Below are 18,098 nucleotides of genomic sequence, written 5' to 3'. Positions count from 1 at the left end.
AATATTTTAGATCCCAGTATTTTAGACTCAGAGAACAGAGAGAACTGAGTCAGTCAGTTCCACTGGGTTGAGGAATGGGAATTACTACAAATGCTGAGAAAATAACAAGCAGACCAACAACCTGGAAAGTGGAGATGGAGGAAAAAATGAAAAGACTGAAAGCAGGTCAAGTCTATATTGCAGTGTGGTGAGCACTGCAGCGGCCATCTAGCTGTTGACCACAGCCTTATTCACTATTTTGCCTTCAACTCTACAGTCCTTTGATAGCAGGTCAGACAAAGGGCTGGCAGGAACAGCATAAGGCTGATCCTTGGGGCAAGGGGTAGACTAGACGGGTGTCTTGCATTCTTGTTTATTTGGAAGGTAATCTAAACACTTTGTGTATGGGGAAAAGGAACAAAATAAAAAAACAAATCCATACCTTCCTGTGCAGCTTTTTCTCAATAGTGTTCATTTATAAACAAAGTAAACTGAAGCTTTCAGTGCTCCATTTCTACTCCTTCCTCATGCCCATTTGTGTTCTGCCACTACATAACTTGCACAGTACCCATGATCCATGGCTCACCACTTGATATGTTCAGATGGACCTCACTGGGATCCTTCCAATATTTTTTTTCTGTGATATCTCAGAATGCTTAACACTAAAATGGGTAGGCATCTCACTGACCTGGAAATTAGCCTAAAACCATAATTGGCCCAGGGAGCAGAAAGGCATATAAACACACCTGTTCTCAGTTGTGTAAGGCACTTGTGCAGAGTGGATCTGGAAAAGTAAACAGAGAAAGAATTCCATGTCTGCTTTGAGCTTTGAATTTCATTAAGAATTTCTTCATTTAATACAAAGTTAATGATTCTTATCAGAGATCCCCACTGTACTAAAAAGACCAGAAGATGGCATTTTCAGAGATATTATGATTTCTCAAGTGAGCTCCTCAAGTGAACTTGGCATCAGTTCTTTGTTTATGAAAGAAGAATCACTAATGCATTTCAGTAGGTGCATTAGTTATAGTTAATTAATAACTTGTGATGGTTCCTTTGGAGCTATTAAATACTAATGTATAAACACAGTATTTCATTCATGCAAGTACCACTTTGGAATATCATGCCCTCCTGAAGGGCTGTTACATTTTTATTGAAACTTTAACAGGAGGAAGTCAGGTTTTTATGTCAGCTGAAAGGATTGGTATGGCATTTACTTTTTTGATGGAAAATAGTAATCTGGTGGCTGGTAAAACTGCAGAAGGAAAAGACCTTACACCTTTATCTCCCAGTTGAAGGAGTAGGAGATAGATAGTAGAGGCATCTTTGTTCTTTTAACTGAAGAAATGTGCAAACATTGCAGGAAAACAGCTTTCTACAGCAAGCATGGAGCTGTACTCTTTTGTTTCCAAAACATTCCTAAAAACATTGTTTTGTTCTGCTCCTAACTGGATGAAAAGCAGAGGTTGGACTACTTTTTGTGCTTGCAAAGAGCAGCAGGTTAATGTGGACATAGGCAACAAAATCTTCCTGGCTATTGTCTTATTGTACTGATAAGAGGAAGATTTTTGCTTCCAAAACAGGTGTGATGGCCTGGATCCCTATGTGCCAGGCCTCTCTCTGCCCTTCCCCTTTTTGTCAATGGGTCAGAAAGACCAGACAGACAACCAGGCTGCCCCAGTGGTGTGGAAAATTCAAAGGCTTTATTCTCACCAGCTGATAGTATGTACTGGTTCTTTGTGGATGAGTTATTTTGATCTCATCCTTGACAAGAAAAATGTTGTCCATGCAATTAAGGGTTCTTGAATTGGCCCTAGTCTGAATACAGTGATTTTGGATTACATAGTTAGTAACCTGTTTTGCTCATGTTAACTCCGATAACTTTCCATTGGGCTGTACCAAACTCTGCATTGAAACAGGCATCGCCTGGTGGAAGTTGAGTCCACCAGGAGTGTTGCCTCCACCAAAAAAAGCAAGAAATCAGGATCTGCCTTACATTGTGCATCTCTGCAGAACACAAAGTCTTGGAGCAAGACTGGCATCTAGGTCATTGCTGCTTTACAGATGGGGAGACTGAAGAACGGAGTTGTAGCAGGGTATGTCTGAAAAGCTCACAATATGCAAACCACAAGTGTCAGAAGAGAACCCAGAAGGGAGCACAGGAGATCTTACTGGGCAGAGATCCTGAAGAGCTCAGTTCACTCATTTTTTCCCAGTCTCGTTTTCAAAGAAGAGCGAGACAAAAAACTTCTTGTATACCAGACATAAGCTTTGCATTCTGGCCTTGATGAAAAAGGTCTCTCTCCAGTGATATCAATAAAACATTCTTAGTTCTGGTTCTGAAGTGATGCTGCAAAAATGAGTGACCCATTCCTGCTCCAGGACAGTACTCTGTGATTAGCTCGAGATGTTTGGATGACGGGATAAAAATCATGTGATTTTTATCTGTGATTTAGAAACTCTAAGACATCAATTGTTCTGTCTGTTCGATCTAAATATGGCTCAGCCATAAATAGTACTACCAAAAAAACACCTGCAAAATTTTCTCAGGGCATGCCTGTTTCAGGTAAACCTCTCATTGCTTCCTCTGACACCTGTGATTGTGGAGGGGGGGGAACTTCTGCAACATCCTCTGAGATCTACGCACACACATATGCAGCCCTCTTGAAAGAGAGGTATGGGGTGCTATTTGTCTGCAATATGAAATGAGATTTGTGCAAAATAAATTCTTCTGATTTCACTTAATTACCTTACCTGAAGCAATGGTATGTTCAAATTTCCATCATCCTTTGCTTAATTAAGAATGCTCAAGATGTTTCTGTTAATCTCTTTCTCTGTAAGTCATCCTTAAAAATCTTCATCCTGTTCCATACAGCTTTTGCGGCAAATAACTTTGCATGTCAATATTTAGGAGAATTTTTTTCTTTTTTTTTTTTTTTTTTTAACAAGTAACAAATTGAGCACTGCTCCTGCAAATTGATTCTGTGAGTTTACATTTTCTCTGTGAAAGTTGGATTGATATCAGTGAGCTATTGAAGGGTTAGGTCATAGGAGGTGGTGCTCCTGTGACAGGGGTCAGGCAGTTTAAGAATTTACTTTCCTTCAGTTCAGATGCAGGATCTGCTTGGGTATGTGCTCTTCATCCTTTTCCTTGCAAAATTCACTTCCGTCACTTTCAGTTGCCATTTAAACCACTTACTTGTGAGGTCTCACAGAGTCACAGAATATCTGAGGTTGGCAGGGATCCACAGGGGTTGTCTAGTTCAATCCCATTCTCAAACAGGGTGACCTACAGCAGATTGCTCAGGGATGTGGCCTATGAAGTTTTGAATATCTCCATAGACGGAGATTCCACAGCCTCTTTCTGCAACCCCAAAATTTTTTTCTTGTGTTTAAATGGGATTCCGCGTATTTCAGTTTGTACACATTATCTCTTCTCCTGTCTCTGGACATTAGTGAGAAGACTCTGGCTCCCTCTTCTTCATTCCCTTTCATCAGGTATTTATGCACACTACTGAGACCCCCCTGAACCTTCTCTTCTGTGGGCTAAACAGTGTCAGCTCTCTCAGCCTCTCCTCATATGAGAGATCCTCGAGTCCCCCAGTCATCTTCAATGGCCCTTTGTTGGCTCACTCCAGTAGCTCCATATCTCTCTTGTATCTGGGAGCCCAGAACGGGGCACATCACTCCAAATTTGGTCTCACCAGGGCTGAGTAGAAGGGAAGGATTGCCTCAACCTGCTGGCAACACTCCTCCTAATGCAGCCCAGGAGGCCGTTGACCTTCTTTGCTGCAAGGATGCATTGCTGGCTCATGGTCAGCTTGTTGTCCATCAGGACCCCAAGGCCTTTACTGCAAAACTGCTTTTCAGACACCTGACCTGCTTTCCAGCTGTTTCACTGGGGAATGTCTTCTGCATGTTCCCCAACAACTGAATTACTGTTTTTCAGATGGCTGATGACAACTTAAACCAGCGATTCTCACATGAAAGTGTGTCTGAGTGCACTGATAGTATTTGGCTTAACACCTGATTGCCTAGTTCTTTAGCCCATATGGATAAAGGGAATGACTGTTAGTTTGGAATGCCTGCCATGCCACTTATCTTCTAAACAAACCACCTCTGAGATGCTTTCCCTCATGGAATTTTTTTATCCTTCAGGGACAAGGCTGTTTATTATAACCAGAAAGGTGACAATTTGCACATGTTGTCCTGGAGCTTTAGCCATTTCTGTGTTCTTCCTGTGGCCTTGTCTAGAGATGTTAGAAATAGTGTTGACTGAAGCTCCTTACTGATTAGTGATTACTTTGGCATTCTCTGTCTTCTCTTCATGTCAAGGTAGGTGTTATGGTTGGGATGTGAAAGAAGACAAAAAGACCCAGGTTTATCATATGAACAGATTCAGTAAGTGTGTCCTTCCCCTCTGTTTCCCTGGCAGCTTCAAAAGCAGGCTTGAGGACAGAACTTCTGCTCTTTCCTTCTGCTTGTGCCTGTAACTGCAGCATCTCAGTTGCATGCAAACGAATTCTCTGGAGCCTTCACTGCTGAACTGCTAAAACCAGAAGCTGTTATCCAAGGAATGTTAACAACAAAGCCTAAAGGTTAGGATGAAGAACAAATGAGAAAGAAAAAAGCTTTTCTATACCAGAAGTAACACAAGAGGTCAGAGTTAAAATGTAGTGTAAAATTTTGCTTCTCATAATACATTTCTTTCCAATTAGTTAACAGTGATACCACAGTGCAGCATTCCCCACATTTAGAAGGTGACTTTGAAATCAGGGATGAATTAAAAGAGTCTGTGAGGATCCTGAAACTACATTCATGTTCTTGTAGGTGTCCTGTATGCTGAATAGCTGCAAAATCAAAAGCCTAAAGTATTCAAAGTCTTGGTCTTGTCTAAGAGATAAAAGAAAAAGTTTACGCAATTTCATTCCTTACATGGTGAGCTGAGCTGACATTATAACTTAATGATAGCCTAGAAGTAGTGCTTAGAGGGAAAAAAATAATCTCTTTCTGCTGCTGAATTCTGCTTCATAAGTAACTAGCATATTACACTGAGTAGCTCTAAGTGGAGAGAAGCTAAAAAGAGATAAACTTGATAGATTATTGAACCCAAATCAGTTTGATCATCAGTGGAAATATTTGTTGAGGGGAATCCAGACATTAAAGGTGTTACTGGCATTGATCATCAATGATTTATGCACAGTAAAGCTGCTTAGGGAGGTCCCTGCAATAGGGATGTGTGACCCAACTAGTCTGCATTGCCTTTCCACTTGCTATGAAATTCTAGCTTGCTTGCAATTTCAGTTAGCCTTCCTTGCATCCCAGGAAAGAAATCACCAGATGGTGTGAATAAATTTGCCCTCAAAATGCAAGAGTTCCTGCATTACTCTGACCCTGCAGAGAAGGATGTGAAATGACAGTAGAGGAAGGCTGACAGTAGCTAGGGACTATGAATATTCCAGCTGGGGTTTGTTTGGGGTCCCTGGGTGTCTTCCTCTTTTTATCCACAGGTTTCCCAACAGGATGGAAGTGTCAAGAGGCTTGTGGTTAGCTAGCTGAATGGAGACAGTCATGTTTACTGTTTTTATTTCCCACATGGCAAAAACAGTCTGTAACAACCAGATCTTGTCAGGCTTAAAATGATCAGTTTCCCCATGCTTCTCAGTCTCTCTGTCTCTATGGGAGATATAAAGGGGCCATTTCTCTGTCACATTTTGGGGGATTGGAGGGTTGCTTTTGATTCAGGGCTGCTTTCAATTTAGGGCTCTGGGAAAACATGTGACCTGGAAAAGAAATGTGGAGGGGAAAAACTACAGGATCTGCTCACCTCTCAACAAATTCCTTGGTGGTTGTTAGAGGCAGTAGTTAATCCAATAACTGTCATCTCTGGGGCAATTCAGGAGGAATCATCCTGACAGGTTGCAGGTGTTTCTCCCAGGGTTCCACCATCGCCATCCCAAGAACTGACATGGAAAGCAAGAGCAAACACAGTCCTCCAGCACTGCTGACACACTGAAGAGGTAATTTATTAGAGAGGGATAAGGAGTTGTGGAAACCTCTTCCCTTCACTTAGCCTCTAATAATGCCAACAATTATTTGAAAGGACTTTGACAGTGTCTCCTTCCAGCCTAAGCCTTTGAAAAGGCCAGATCACTTTGCCTTATGCAAGGCAAGAGATGTTAAATATGTATACATGTGAGTGCATGTTACAACAAGGCTGTCTCAGATTAACTCAGTTAAGTCTCAGCCAGCAAGGAGCCAGTCTGGAGCTGTCCTGACCCAGGAACTAAGGACAGTAACCAGCCACCTACAGTGTTCTGCCAGGGTGAAGGTACCTTTTTTAGTTAATGACGCAGGGTGTTTTCCTGTTCCAGGCAAAGTCCAACACAACTCCCAAAGGATATGTGTCTTCACTTCATCCATGCAACCAGGCTTGATCCTGCTGCAGCCCTCCAATGCCCTAATGATGAAGTATCACAGTAAATGCTCTCCCCCTTTCTCCAGCCCCTGCCTTCCTCCGCAGCTGGGTGATTGCCAGTCATTTGCCAGTAAAAGTGCCTCTGAAATACAGGGTAAATGGCCTTTATGCAGCCCTGTGGGGACAGAGGGACATGCAAGAAGCCTCTCCACTCGCATGGTTGTGCAAGGGCTTTGCACAATAACAAAGAGCTGGCTCAGGAGCATACAGGGGCTGAAAATTTGAGACCAATGTGCATGCAGGGGTAGAAAGAGGACCAGGCAGAGCCAGGATCCCACCTACATTCTAAACATTAGAAGCAGTGGTGTCCAAGGCTAGATAAGAGACATGCAGAGATGGTGCTTCTTTCTGATCCATGGTAGGAGCCTAGAAATCATCAACTCCAAATGTTTGCTAATGCTGTGTGCTCCTACCTATCACAGGATATGTAATTTCTGGCAACAGTTAAGATTGTGATTACTCATCCCTGCAATTGAGATTTCAAATTCCTTTCCTAGCCCTCGTGTCATTTCTTTCTGGAGGTATCACCTGCCTATTACATTAAAGACCCTCCAAAATCAGTCTTCAGTCACTTAACTGAACTGATGGAGTGAAAACGTTGTGTGGATGGCAGCTTGCCCCCTTCAGGACTGCAAACCAATTGTGTTGCCATCATGCAAGTCTACAGATGTAGTGTGTTCCTCTTGCTGCCGTGCTTCTCCCACCAATGCCAGGTAACTCACCTGGTCAGGCTGGGTGGTTTGCCCACCTCCGGCCTCTGTGGGGAGTGTGCTTCCTCCTCAGTGGAAGGACAAACCTTTCCAGATGCAGAGGGAGTGGAAGGAGGTCCTGAGTGTGGGGAAGGAGAGAGCTGGCATCATGGTGGTTTTCCCACATTCTTACAGGGCTGACTTTCTCTTGTGCTTTCTCTAGGGGCTACCAAAGACATGGGGAAGATGCTGGGTGGGGATGAGGAGAAAGACCCAGATGCTGCCAAGAAAGAAGAGGAACGACAGGAAGCCCTCAGGCAAGAAGAGGAAGAGAGGAAAGCCAAATATGCCAAGATGGAGGCTGAAAGAGAAGTTATGAGACAAGGGATTCGAGACAAGGTAGGGATCCAGCTTTCAGCACACACTTGGCAACCCGTAATGCTCAGTGGAGAACTACTGTTTTCAGTTGATTTGTGACTAGTTCCCTGAGCACCTGGATAGAGCCAGGTAATTACGTTGCCACTCTGAACTTTCTAATCCTGTGCACTGTCCCTCGAGCTCTGTCCCTATTTAAACACACCTCCCACACTGAAAAGACCTGCAAAGTTGAAATAGAGAGTGAAGATGAGGGGAGAAAAATGTCTATTTTTCTCATCATCTGTTAAATCCTCACATTATTTTAAATGTTAGAGGCTTCTCTGTCCTTATGTGGGTGCTTTCCAAGCTTGCATTTGTGGTTTGTGAGAAGGGTCATAATTCAGTGTGCTTCTGAGAAATACACTCCGAGTGTCTTCTGTATCGCTTCCAAGGCTTTCTTTGTGTTGACAGGTGAAATGGGACAAATCTACTCTACTTTTCATATTCAGGCTTCCACTACTCACAGGGGAAAGAAAGAGAGTTTCATTTGTCTGAGGGACTTAACCATTGGGAAGCACTCTCTTCTAGTTAAGTTGATTCTTGTAATGATACAATTTGGCATGAGAAGGAAATGAGTAATTGTGAGGATTCAGAATAAGATTGAAAAGAAATGTACAAAACAGACCTTTACTAGAGAAATGACCTTAATTTAAGGTAGCTGAACCCATTGTTACCGTACATTAGCTTTTACGGATTGATGTGTGGAGGGAGAAAGGAGTTTTACTGCTTCACCCTCAAGACTGGGTCAAAATTGTCTCTTTAGAATAACTTAGTTTTATAGGAAGAGGTCCTGGACCTCAGATAACTTGGAAAGAGATGTGGGTAATGGTTGGAGGAGGGGTTTCTGATGATGAAGGCCTGTGTGTTGACTTACATCACATGCCAAAGAACAACAGAAAATACCTGTAGACAGAATGAGGAAGTCCTGCTCAGTATAAGAGATGTTCCCTGTGCAGCGCCTAGCTCTGCACAAGTTACAGTGCCCTAAGAACACGTCTGGGAAATAGCTTCAAAGTCTCATTGCAGACCTGAGAGTGGCTGTCCATAAAAAAAGCTATGTCCGCACTGGGCTGAACTTCTGACCCAATCCTTATGATTCAGGAGGGAAGCACAGATAAGGATGAATTGTTCTAGTGGCATAGGGCATCTTGTAAAGCGGTATTGAGAATTGTTCTGCAAATGCACGCATTTGGGATTATGCTTCTAAGAAAAGAAAGTACTTACAGGGAATTGTCTACCCATGATAATGCCAGAGAAAGGTATTCATATGAATATTTAAATTAGTTACCAGACAGATTCAGAACCCCTACCTGGTCAAAATTTGTTGTTTTTATAATGTATAAAATTAAAATTGATTAAAGATTAATATTAATTAAAATGAATATATATCTAGATAGTGTAACATTAATATAAACATATCAATGTGTGCAGTATATGTTTAATGTATGTTTATAGGTGGAACTGTTTCTAAACAATGACACAGGTCTGCATTAGACAAAAGGAAAAGAAAAGAGTAATGAATTTCTGAGTTGCAAGCAGATGGGCTAATGCCCTGTTTTCACTGGTCGCTGTCTCTTCTGCTAGACCACTGAAGTGTTCCTAGAGGTAGGTGGTGGTTGCATTTTTCTTGCTGTTGAGCAAACTGCTGTAAAAGCATTTAAGAAATCTGTAGGATGCCCTCTTACAAATCCAAGGTGATCTAGACTAGAATTCATACGTTCCTGAGTAGAATGCATACAGCATGAGCTTGGATGAAATATCCAGCCAACAGGGATTTCCCTCGGATACTGTCAGCTATCTAGACTTTGCTGAGTCAGGGTGTGTACTAGGTGGTGAAGTCTCTTGGAAATGCCTCGACTCCTGAGCGATATGGCAAAGGGTTAGGTCTGCAGAGAGAGTAACAGGGATACTTGGAGGAATGTTATTTGACCTCAGTCAAAGCTCTGGATTGCAGTTTTCTAGTGATGTGGTGGGTTACCTTTGAGATTAGCAACAGGAAGTCCTGCTTTGGGGACTACACCCAGTTTGTGAAAACACAGGAGCTCAGTTTCCTGGGGTTTTCTTTCTCCTGGGGATAATCCCAGGTAGCATGCATTGGAAAGATGAAGCTGTTTTCTGCAGAATCAGAAAAGATGGATAAAGCTGTAGAAAGGAGCTGCATTTTTTTTTTGAGAGAGAGTTCCATGAAAGAGACAGATTACTTTGTCCTGACAAAGAGATGGATTTGATGATATACAAGACTGTCTCCAAGTATTGTGAATTGGTGGCTGGAAATGTGAAACAAATGTTGAAAGAATATAAAAAAGGCCTGGATTATTTCCTCCATTACTTGTTTATTTAGAAATAACCTTCATTTCTTCACCAACTTCAGTAAAAGCAGAAATATAGAGGAGCAAACTGAAACAGAGATTCTGTCTGTTATGTATACATAGACAAGTTGTTAGCAGGTATGAACTAAATCCGAGAAGTTTTACGTATTAGAGGTGTCCCCGAAGATATTTGCTCATTTCTCACATAAAAGAGTGAGAATGAGCACGTGAGTTGAGTGAGTGAGTAGGAAAAGATTATTTATGCAGAATACATGTTTGAAAGTGTGTGTCCTGGGTCATGAACCCACAGTCACAAAGTTACCCCCTTAGTGCAGCTGCAGAATGTCAGGGAAACAAGCCAGGGAATCACAGCTTCATCAGTTAGTTAACGTGGTTCTAAGTGAGGCCTACAGAAAGGACAGCCTCATCATGTTTGTTGTTTTGGACTTTTTGCCTTGGCTCTTCAACAAGTGTGATGAGTACACTCTCTTGTTTAGGCATTCAGGAAATGTGGGAGCTATGGCACAGCTTGAAAGGAATGATGACAGATACCACAGATATGTTCTAGTATGTGCTGACTTCAGGTTTTAAATCCAGTCTGTTAAATTGAGATACATATGCCCTCAGCCCCAGCATGGCAGCTGGGCACAGAAATGTCTTAGGGAAAGGGTAGAATTAATTATGCAGCAATCAAACATTTTTTCATACAAACTACACAGCATTTTCATTTGGAAATGAATTTTTAAGGATAACATTTGGAAATAACTGGGACACCAGTTGTCTGCCAGCTCCTACCAAATATTGAAGTCCAGCATCTGATACTGAAAATGGATTTAAAGAATGTAAGGAACATACCTAGGGTATACTTCAGGGTATACTTCAGCTTCCTTCTACCCCAAGGTGCATATATGCAGCTTGCTTTCTGATCTGATCTGGGCTTGGTCTTAACACTACTGCCTCACAGATCTTCTGGGCCCTACCATAGCTGACTCTGGGGAGAGATGCCACACCTGACAAACACAGGCAAGACTGCTGAGAGCCATTTGGACAGGCCTTCAGTGCCCCTTTGCCTGGTAGGTCAGGGTCTGCTGCCAGCGCCCCGGTGGTGAGGCTGTAGATAGCTAATATCCCTGTCACCTTGCTAACACCAAGTACTATCAGCTTGCCAGGCTAGAGCAGCCATCTTCTTTCCAGTGCTCTTGAGTGGAATACTGCCTTCTATAAACAGAGGACCTCGTATAAACTCCAGATGACCTATAAACAGATACCTGCATACCTCAGCAGTGAAAGCTAATTACTTTCTTCATATAATGATCATAATTACTTATTTACATAATTAATTATTTCCACGACTGTGGTAGAAGCCAGGCCTGAGAGAGCCCTATGCTCTGTAATTAACACTCTACCTGCTTGTCTGCTAGTGATACAATTCCTGTAGTTTGGCTTTCTGCAAATCTTATATGTGCTTTAGAGGGTCGGCATTGCTGAGCCCATGCTAAAAAGTAGCAAGAGCTCAAGGCTATCCTCACAATGGTGGGTTTCAACCAAAAAGGATGTAAGCATGGTCCTCTGTCCAAATGGCTTGGTTACAAGACAGAATTTAGGTTTGAATTTAGGCCATTCTTGAGATGGAGCATGAACTGCTTCAGTAGCTATTGTATACTCAGTTCTCAGAGTGGCCCAGCTTGTCTTTGGCCAGCCTTATGTGCTGTGGGGAGTAAAGCAGAAGTTTAGTTATATTAATAAGGATTCCTGCTTTCCAAACTGAGCATGAAATCTGCATGAGAAATATGGAAAGGTGACAAATGGAAAATTCAAATGCTGGAAGAAATAAGGTTGTCTCTACAATTGTAATTGACCCTGTTGGGTGTTGTGTAAAGATTGTGGCACAGTGCTTAATTGCATGGTCATATGTTTATGCTTCTAGGAACCTCAGCTCTCCCATTGCACAAGACAAAGTCAACTTTTCTTAATAAGCATTTGTTCAGTATTTAATCTCTGCCACGCCTTACAATGCGTGTTCTCAAGCTCATTTACTATGCAGTATCCAAATTCTGACGGCAATATAATGAATTTCCTTATTTGAGGGTTTAATTCTTTGATATTATTATTATGCTTTCACTAACATAGTTGATGAGCTCATCCCAAGCATGGTTTCTTCAGAGATTTATCGGGGTGGGGGACAAAGAATTTTGTTGATTTTTTTCTGTTTGCAAAGTACAAAAGCAGAAGAGTCATTATGTGATTAAAGCCCTGGTGGCAGAAGAATGTTAATAGCATGTTGCATCAGCGAGCCTCTATGGCACCGTAAGAAATGTTCAGGACTTCCTTGTCCCTTTCGTGGCAATAGGGAAATGGTGAAGTCTGGGTATTGATGTTTGTTCCTGCAGGCAACATATCACACAGCAGGAGAACGTGCAGTCCTTGTTCTGTTTGAGTTTTTCTGTCTGCCATTAATGTGTGCCATTAATTCTTCCCATTTTTCTTATTGGACCATTAAATGCTCTCAATGGTTAGGCAGTAAGATTCTCTGCAGTATTTGGAATTGTCCATGTCCCAGGAAAACCATGAATGTAATTTCCAGGTCTGCCATGGTTTAAGGTAGGTGGTATTGAAATTTAATTCTAGAAAAGTGAGAACATTTGGATTGCTGGCAATGGGATAAGTCCTAAGTTAGGGCCTTTATTCTCTCCAGTGGGAAAGTGTTCTCATAATGCTGGGGTTTTTTGGTTTTGGTGTTTTTTTTTTTTTTTTAAATCTGATTGCTGAACTCAGTTTTGGGACTAAATCACTCAGACAAAAAGGCAATCAGGATTTATAGCTGCAATCCTAGATTCTTATGTGAGATAATCAACATGCAACATCATATAATTATTTAATTTTAATATTTCATTTGCATATTTCCATATGTAACTGGTGCATAGCTGTGAAAATCCTGTCTTAGGGCAGGAAAAATACCAGAATGTGAATTGACTCTGTTCTCCAGCAATATCAGACCTTTGAAACTAAGCTCCAAGCTCAGGAGTGCAAACTTAACTTTGGTAAAACTTTGTTGCTATAAAACAGCTTCACAATGTTAGCTAAACTCTGAGGTGTTAGTACATCTATGGGATGTTTCATTCTTGTCTAACTTCAGATGCAGATTGCCAAGGGTTTTGAAAATACCTGTACAAAGGAATGAAATTTCACTGCCTGAAAATGCAATTTTGAGGTGTAGTCTTCTTTGCAAGGAAGAAATATATAGCACATTTTTCATTTAAGACTGTTGACAACTGAAAAAAGTGCAAAAATTGTATTCTTTGCATGTCAAAAGGTGAAGGCACTCAAACAAAGAAAAGATTTTCCTCAGCAATGAATCATGTTCTGTAATTCAAATGATAAAATTCATATCTCAATGAAGAGAAACATTCTGCCTGATCTGTTCCCTTCTAAATCATTGATATTAAACCAGTGATGTGAATTTTTATCCAGCACTTGCGATCTAATGAAGCTGTGGCTACTGTTCAGTGTGTGGGCCTTAAAATAGGTTTTTCAGAGATGTGTATATATTGTGCAGATGGAGAGGTATCATTAACTTGACTCTTTTCCTCCTTTCACAGTGGCTTTTGATAATTCAGGATAAAAAACAAACAAAGAAAAAAATTCCTTGCTTAGTTTAGTTCAGTGCAGATACTCTTTGTGCTATAGACCAAAAAGTGTTTACAACTGGGTCCAAGGCCCTCTGGCTATGAGAAAGCAATAGGCCTGGCTTTGACACTCCCAGTGTGATGCTTTGCAAGACAGGGATTATATTGTGCTTTCCAAGAAGTGGGCTCTGGGATGGGTGGGAGCAGTCATAATGCCAGTAACAGTGACAACTGAGAAGAATTGCACTCTTTGCAGCAATTAAATCATGGGCTGTTCTGGGTGAAGAAGGCTGCAAGGGCAATGTTCTGTGGTGTTTACTGTGTTCTGGACACATTTGATTCATTGGTTATTGAGGACAGTGGAAGCTGGCGTAAGCCCAAGTAGAGTCGGAAGAAGGAAAGGACATTTGCAGTGTGATTGAAGAGCACCATAACCCTGCAGATCATTTTCATATTGGTATTTGGAGGCATCCAAAGGGATAAAGTGATTTGACCTGGACTAGACTTCTGAATTCCTCCCAGAACTTGTCCCCCAACAAGCTGTATGCAAGGATGTCCTGACTGACCTGTGTTGCCTCTGAGCCAGATTCTTGAGTTTCCATATCAGTTTCCTCCATAGCTTAGAGTACAGATCTTTAGCATCAAACTAGTTTCCAGACTACAGCCCTTTGCAATTTTACTAAATCACCCACTTCTCTTCTCTAACACTTTCAGCCTTTGAAAATTCCATCCAGGTTTAATTTTCTTATTTTGCATCTTCAAAAAAGTCCCCTTGTCTGTGAGGCAGCAACTGTCTTTTGTGAAAAGGTGAACAAACTGGTCTCCTACAGTAAGAGGAAGTGCAGCTAGAAAGCCAAAGGTTAACAAAGTTATCTGGGTATGCCTAAGTTCAGCAGTCTCTCTTGAAAGTTGAGAGAGAGAACGGTGCCTTCCCAGATGTGCTTTTCAGCACTGTGTTCCTGCTAAGGACCTCCAAGGCCATTATTAAACATAGTCATCTTCGGAGCAATTTTAGGGAATCTGTTTCTACCTAACCCCTATATTTTCATCTTTATATTCCCTTGGAGGTCCCAGGATATGCAACATGTCTTGATCTCTGTGAATCCAGCCACCTACATGTATAAAATTCTCTAGGCAGTCTGAATGAAAGTGTGTGTGCCAGGTCTTATCTCTTGGCATTAAACTAACAGAGCTTCCCTGATGGGAAAAGCTGCATGGATTCCTTCTTGTGCTGTAGCTTTAGGCCATTTTTAAAATTCAGAAAAGGAAGGCACCATTAGCAAACCATCGAAGCTCGGAAGCAAACTAACATCTTTTTCATCTGCTTCCATAATAGTTAGAGGTTCAATTATTTAGCAGAACTCAGTAGGTTCCATTTCCAGCTGCTGATTCCCCCACTAATACCTTTTGGGGCTCATTAGTCAGCTTCTTTGTGCAGCTCTGCCTTGCTCTGACTGTTTCTATGTTTCACGCTAATCCAAATCTACACCAGTAGGTGTCACTTTGGATACTTGCTAACGAGATCCCACTGGGTGATGCTTCTGGAGTTACTGAAATGTCTCTTGAAATGCAGCCTTTTTTACAGTTATGCACTGACCAGGGTGTCTTGTAGAGTCATGCAGCTGAAATCCTTACATAAACAACTTTTGTCTCACTTAGCTGGATAGCAAAGCCTATGCACGTTGCTGGCACAGGGCTGAACAGATTCACCCACTCAGGACTGAGTGAAAAATAAACCCAAGCAGATGACATACAGTGATTAGTGCTGGAATTTAGCTAGGAAGGACATCTGAATGGTGTCTCAGGCCTTCCTGGCTGTGACTTATTGAAACTCCAAGTATTTGTCTCACCTACTTGGAAAGACAAGAAATATGGCCCCCAACAAATGGCCCTTTGCAAGGTCTCTTCCAGTACCATTGCAACTGAGCATCTATGCCTGAACAGCCAGACATTACTACCCTGCTAGAGGTGCTGTTCTGCCACCTCACAGTCCAGTCTACTTTTCTGGCCCTTGTACCAGGGAGCCCCATTACCAGCAGATCTGTTTAGAAACTAATATCCAACAATTTTAATTGACAAATTCTTCTGTATTCATAATAAGGAACTCTTTAGTACAGCCCTCCCTCCTCCCATCAGTTATTATTTATATTATCACTCAGAGGGCAAGAAAGGTGGAAAGGCAGTAACTATTTGTAATTTATTGTCTGATCACACAGTACAGCCTCTCTCTTTTTCCCTTGTGCCTTTTTTTTTTCCTGGTTGAGCTGCTGTTTTAGGAGCTTTCCTTTTTTTCAGAGCCGGATAGACTGACTACATTGCAGAGCAAGAATGTGTGATCTTTGAAGCACTGCTTTATTTCTACAGAGCATCATTACTATACAGAAACAGTATACACAGCCATTTTATATTACCAAGTTTGTGTGCATGTACACACAGAGAAATCTATATACAGAGAGTTTGAATAGGTTTTCTTTAATCAGAAAGATTTTTTTTCTTTGCATGTAGGAGAAGATGAGTGCAAAGGAAACGTCCGCATCATGGACAAAGCCTTACTTCATTCCAGTTTCAGTGGCAGTCTTCATTCACTCTTCACCATGTCTAGTCCACCACTTGAGGAAGTCTGTGAGGGTCCTGCCTTTCTTCAGGGGACTAGCAATTGTTAACACCTGCATAAAGAGGCTATTGAATTATAGCTTATTGGGTAGTAGCATTCACAGTCATCCCTACACTGACAGGTCAAATCCACTACAGGAAGAAGGAAGGAAAGCTACCTACATGCATGCTGGATCCAGAGTTCTCTTTTTGCAAAGGCTGCAGACTTGTCTTAGCCTGCTTCCCCAGATGAGCAGGCATAGCTCACTGTCTACCTGAGTTTTGGCTGGAGTAATTCATGCTGGCTCTGCAGAACAGGAACTGCCCAAGTCTGTACAATTGGAACAAAGAACCTATATGAAGAAAATCATGGCAGGTCTTTTCAGTGGATTTCTGCCTGGAGTCCCTGTGAGGACCATAAAGGTAACAGTATGCATTCACCTCTGAAATACCAGTTAGCTCTGCTTCTGCCTTTTTGATGCTTCTTTGTGATTGTAAGTGTGGCCAAATGATGTTTCTTGTTCACATCAGCCAGCAAGACCAAGCCTCACAGAGGAAGGGCTTTTTCCCAAGAGATGTCAAAAATTTAAATTTATTATTATTATTATTTTATTTAATTATATATATTACATATGTTAGATATTAATTATATAACTTATATAGTGCTTAAGATATGTTACATAATATATTATGCATTAATTATATAATTTAATTATTATTAATTTTTACTTAGCATTACTGCTTGTGATTTACAGGTGGAGAAATTGAGTGACTTGCCCAAAATCATGCAGTGGTCGAATAGGGAATCAACTTCCAGAGCCGGAGGCCTAGGGGTAGTCTGAACCTTGTGTAAATGGGGTTTCTTCTCCTCCCGAAAACCTGGGCGCCTCCATGGGCAGCAGTCTGTAACAGAAGTTTAGGACTTAGAAGTGAAAACCATCCCGGAGCCTGTATGACCCACATTCCCATTGCTACTGTCTCTAGAAGTGGCTGCCATGCCCACACCCTTCCACTTGGAATTTCTTTAGTGAGTAGAGCCAAGACCACATGGAATCATTTCTTGGCTAAATTGCAACAAGGGCATGAATGCATCCCTCTGCATTGAGAGGCAGAAGAGCTTATTTGTTGCTCTGCTGCTTTGGGGAATAATACATTCTTTCCTCAATGGAAAAAACCATTAGTCAGGATGGTATAAAATTTGGCTAAGTGGCTGGAGGAACTCTGAGTTTTTTTCCAACACACCCTCCCCAAATCTTTTGATTCATCTCATCTTTAAAGGTAAACAGTTCTGTCCTGGATCATGCTGCTTGTGTCAGCCTCAAAATGCAGACAATGGCATGAGAGTAATTTGATCAGTACCATTGCCTGTAGTAAGTACAGCTACACCATTTTTTTCATGTAGCTTCTTTTTTTTTCCCTAGCTTACAAATCAGATGCAAGGGGGAGGGCTTCTACAGTTGTTGGTTCTTTTTTATGTCAGGCTAATTCAAGGACTGTGAAGGTCATCAAACAGTATTTAAAGGTCTGTTCCCTTTTTGCTGCAGCCAATGAGCTCCCATTACTGCTTAAAAAACAGACATTAGCCACATTATATCTCTTATATTGGCAGTTTATTATCCAAGTCTTGAATGATCAGATAACTTACCAGGACTTAATGAGACCAGTGAAGTTATGCCTGCTTGAGAATGCAGCCTGATGCCTGATGCCTTCGTGGTTCAGCTAATGGATGCATCATTCTTTTCTGTTAAAAGTCATCAGAGCGCCAGGCTCAGCCTTTGAAATGCTGCTGCTTCCTTAGAGCAAGATGTGACTTTGTACTGGCCTCACCATGAAGCTCTGCATCTGTTCTGACATTGCTTTCAGTTTCATCAGCCTGGGATTTACGACTGTCAGGGAGAATTAGTCACCCCACATGCCTGAAAGAAGAAGGGCTGATACAAGGCCAGATCTGAGTTCATGGATGGGACAGGCTGATAAATTTTGGGGCATGCTTTGCTTGTGGTAGTTG

At 41.7% G+C, this 18,098-nt stretch overlaps 1 protein-coding gene across 1 annotated transcript in view; it reads left to right on the top strand.

Moving 5' to 3' along the window:
• Positions 1 to 18,098, top strand: part of CPLX1 (complexin 1) — a 113,821-nt gene that overhangs the window by 66,143 nt on the left and 29,580 nt on the right. Inside the window, exon 3 of the mRNA XM_072859183.1 lies at positions 7,370 to 7,545. Within this exon, the coding sequence (XP_072715284.1) occupies positions 7,370 to 7,545 (176 nt within the window). The remainder of the gene's footprint in view (positions 1 to 7,369; positions 7,546 to 18,098) is intronic.

The sequence above is a fragment of the Ciconia boyciana genome, chromosome 4 (genome assembly GCF_034638445.1).
Source record: "Ciconia boyciana chromosome 4, ASM3463844v1, whole genome shotgun sequence".
NCBI lineage: Eukaryota > Metazoa > Chordata > Aves > Ciconiiformes > Ciconiidae > Ciconia > Ciconia boyciana.
Note: the sequence above shows the minus strand (reverse complement) of the source record. Positions and strands in the feature narration are given on the sequence as shown.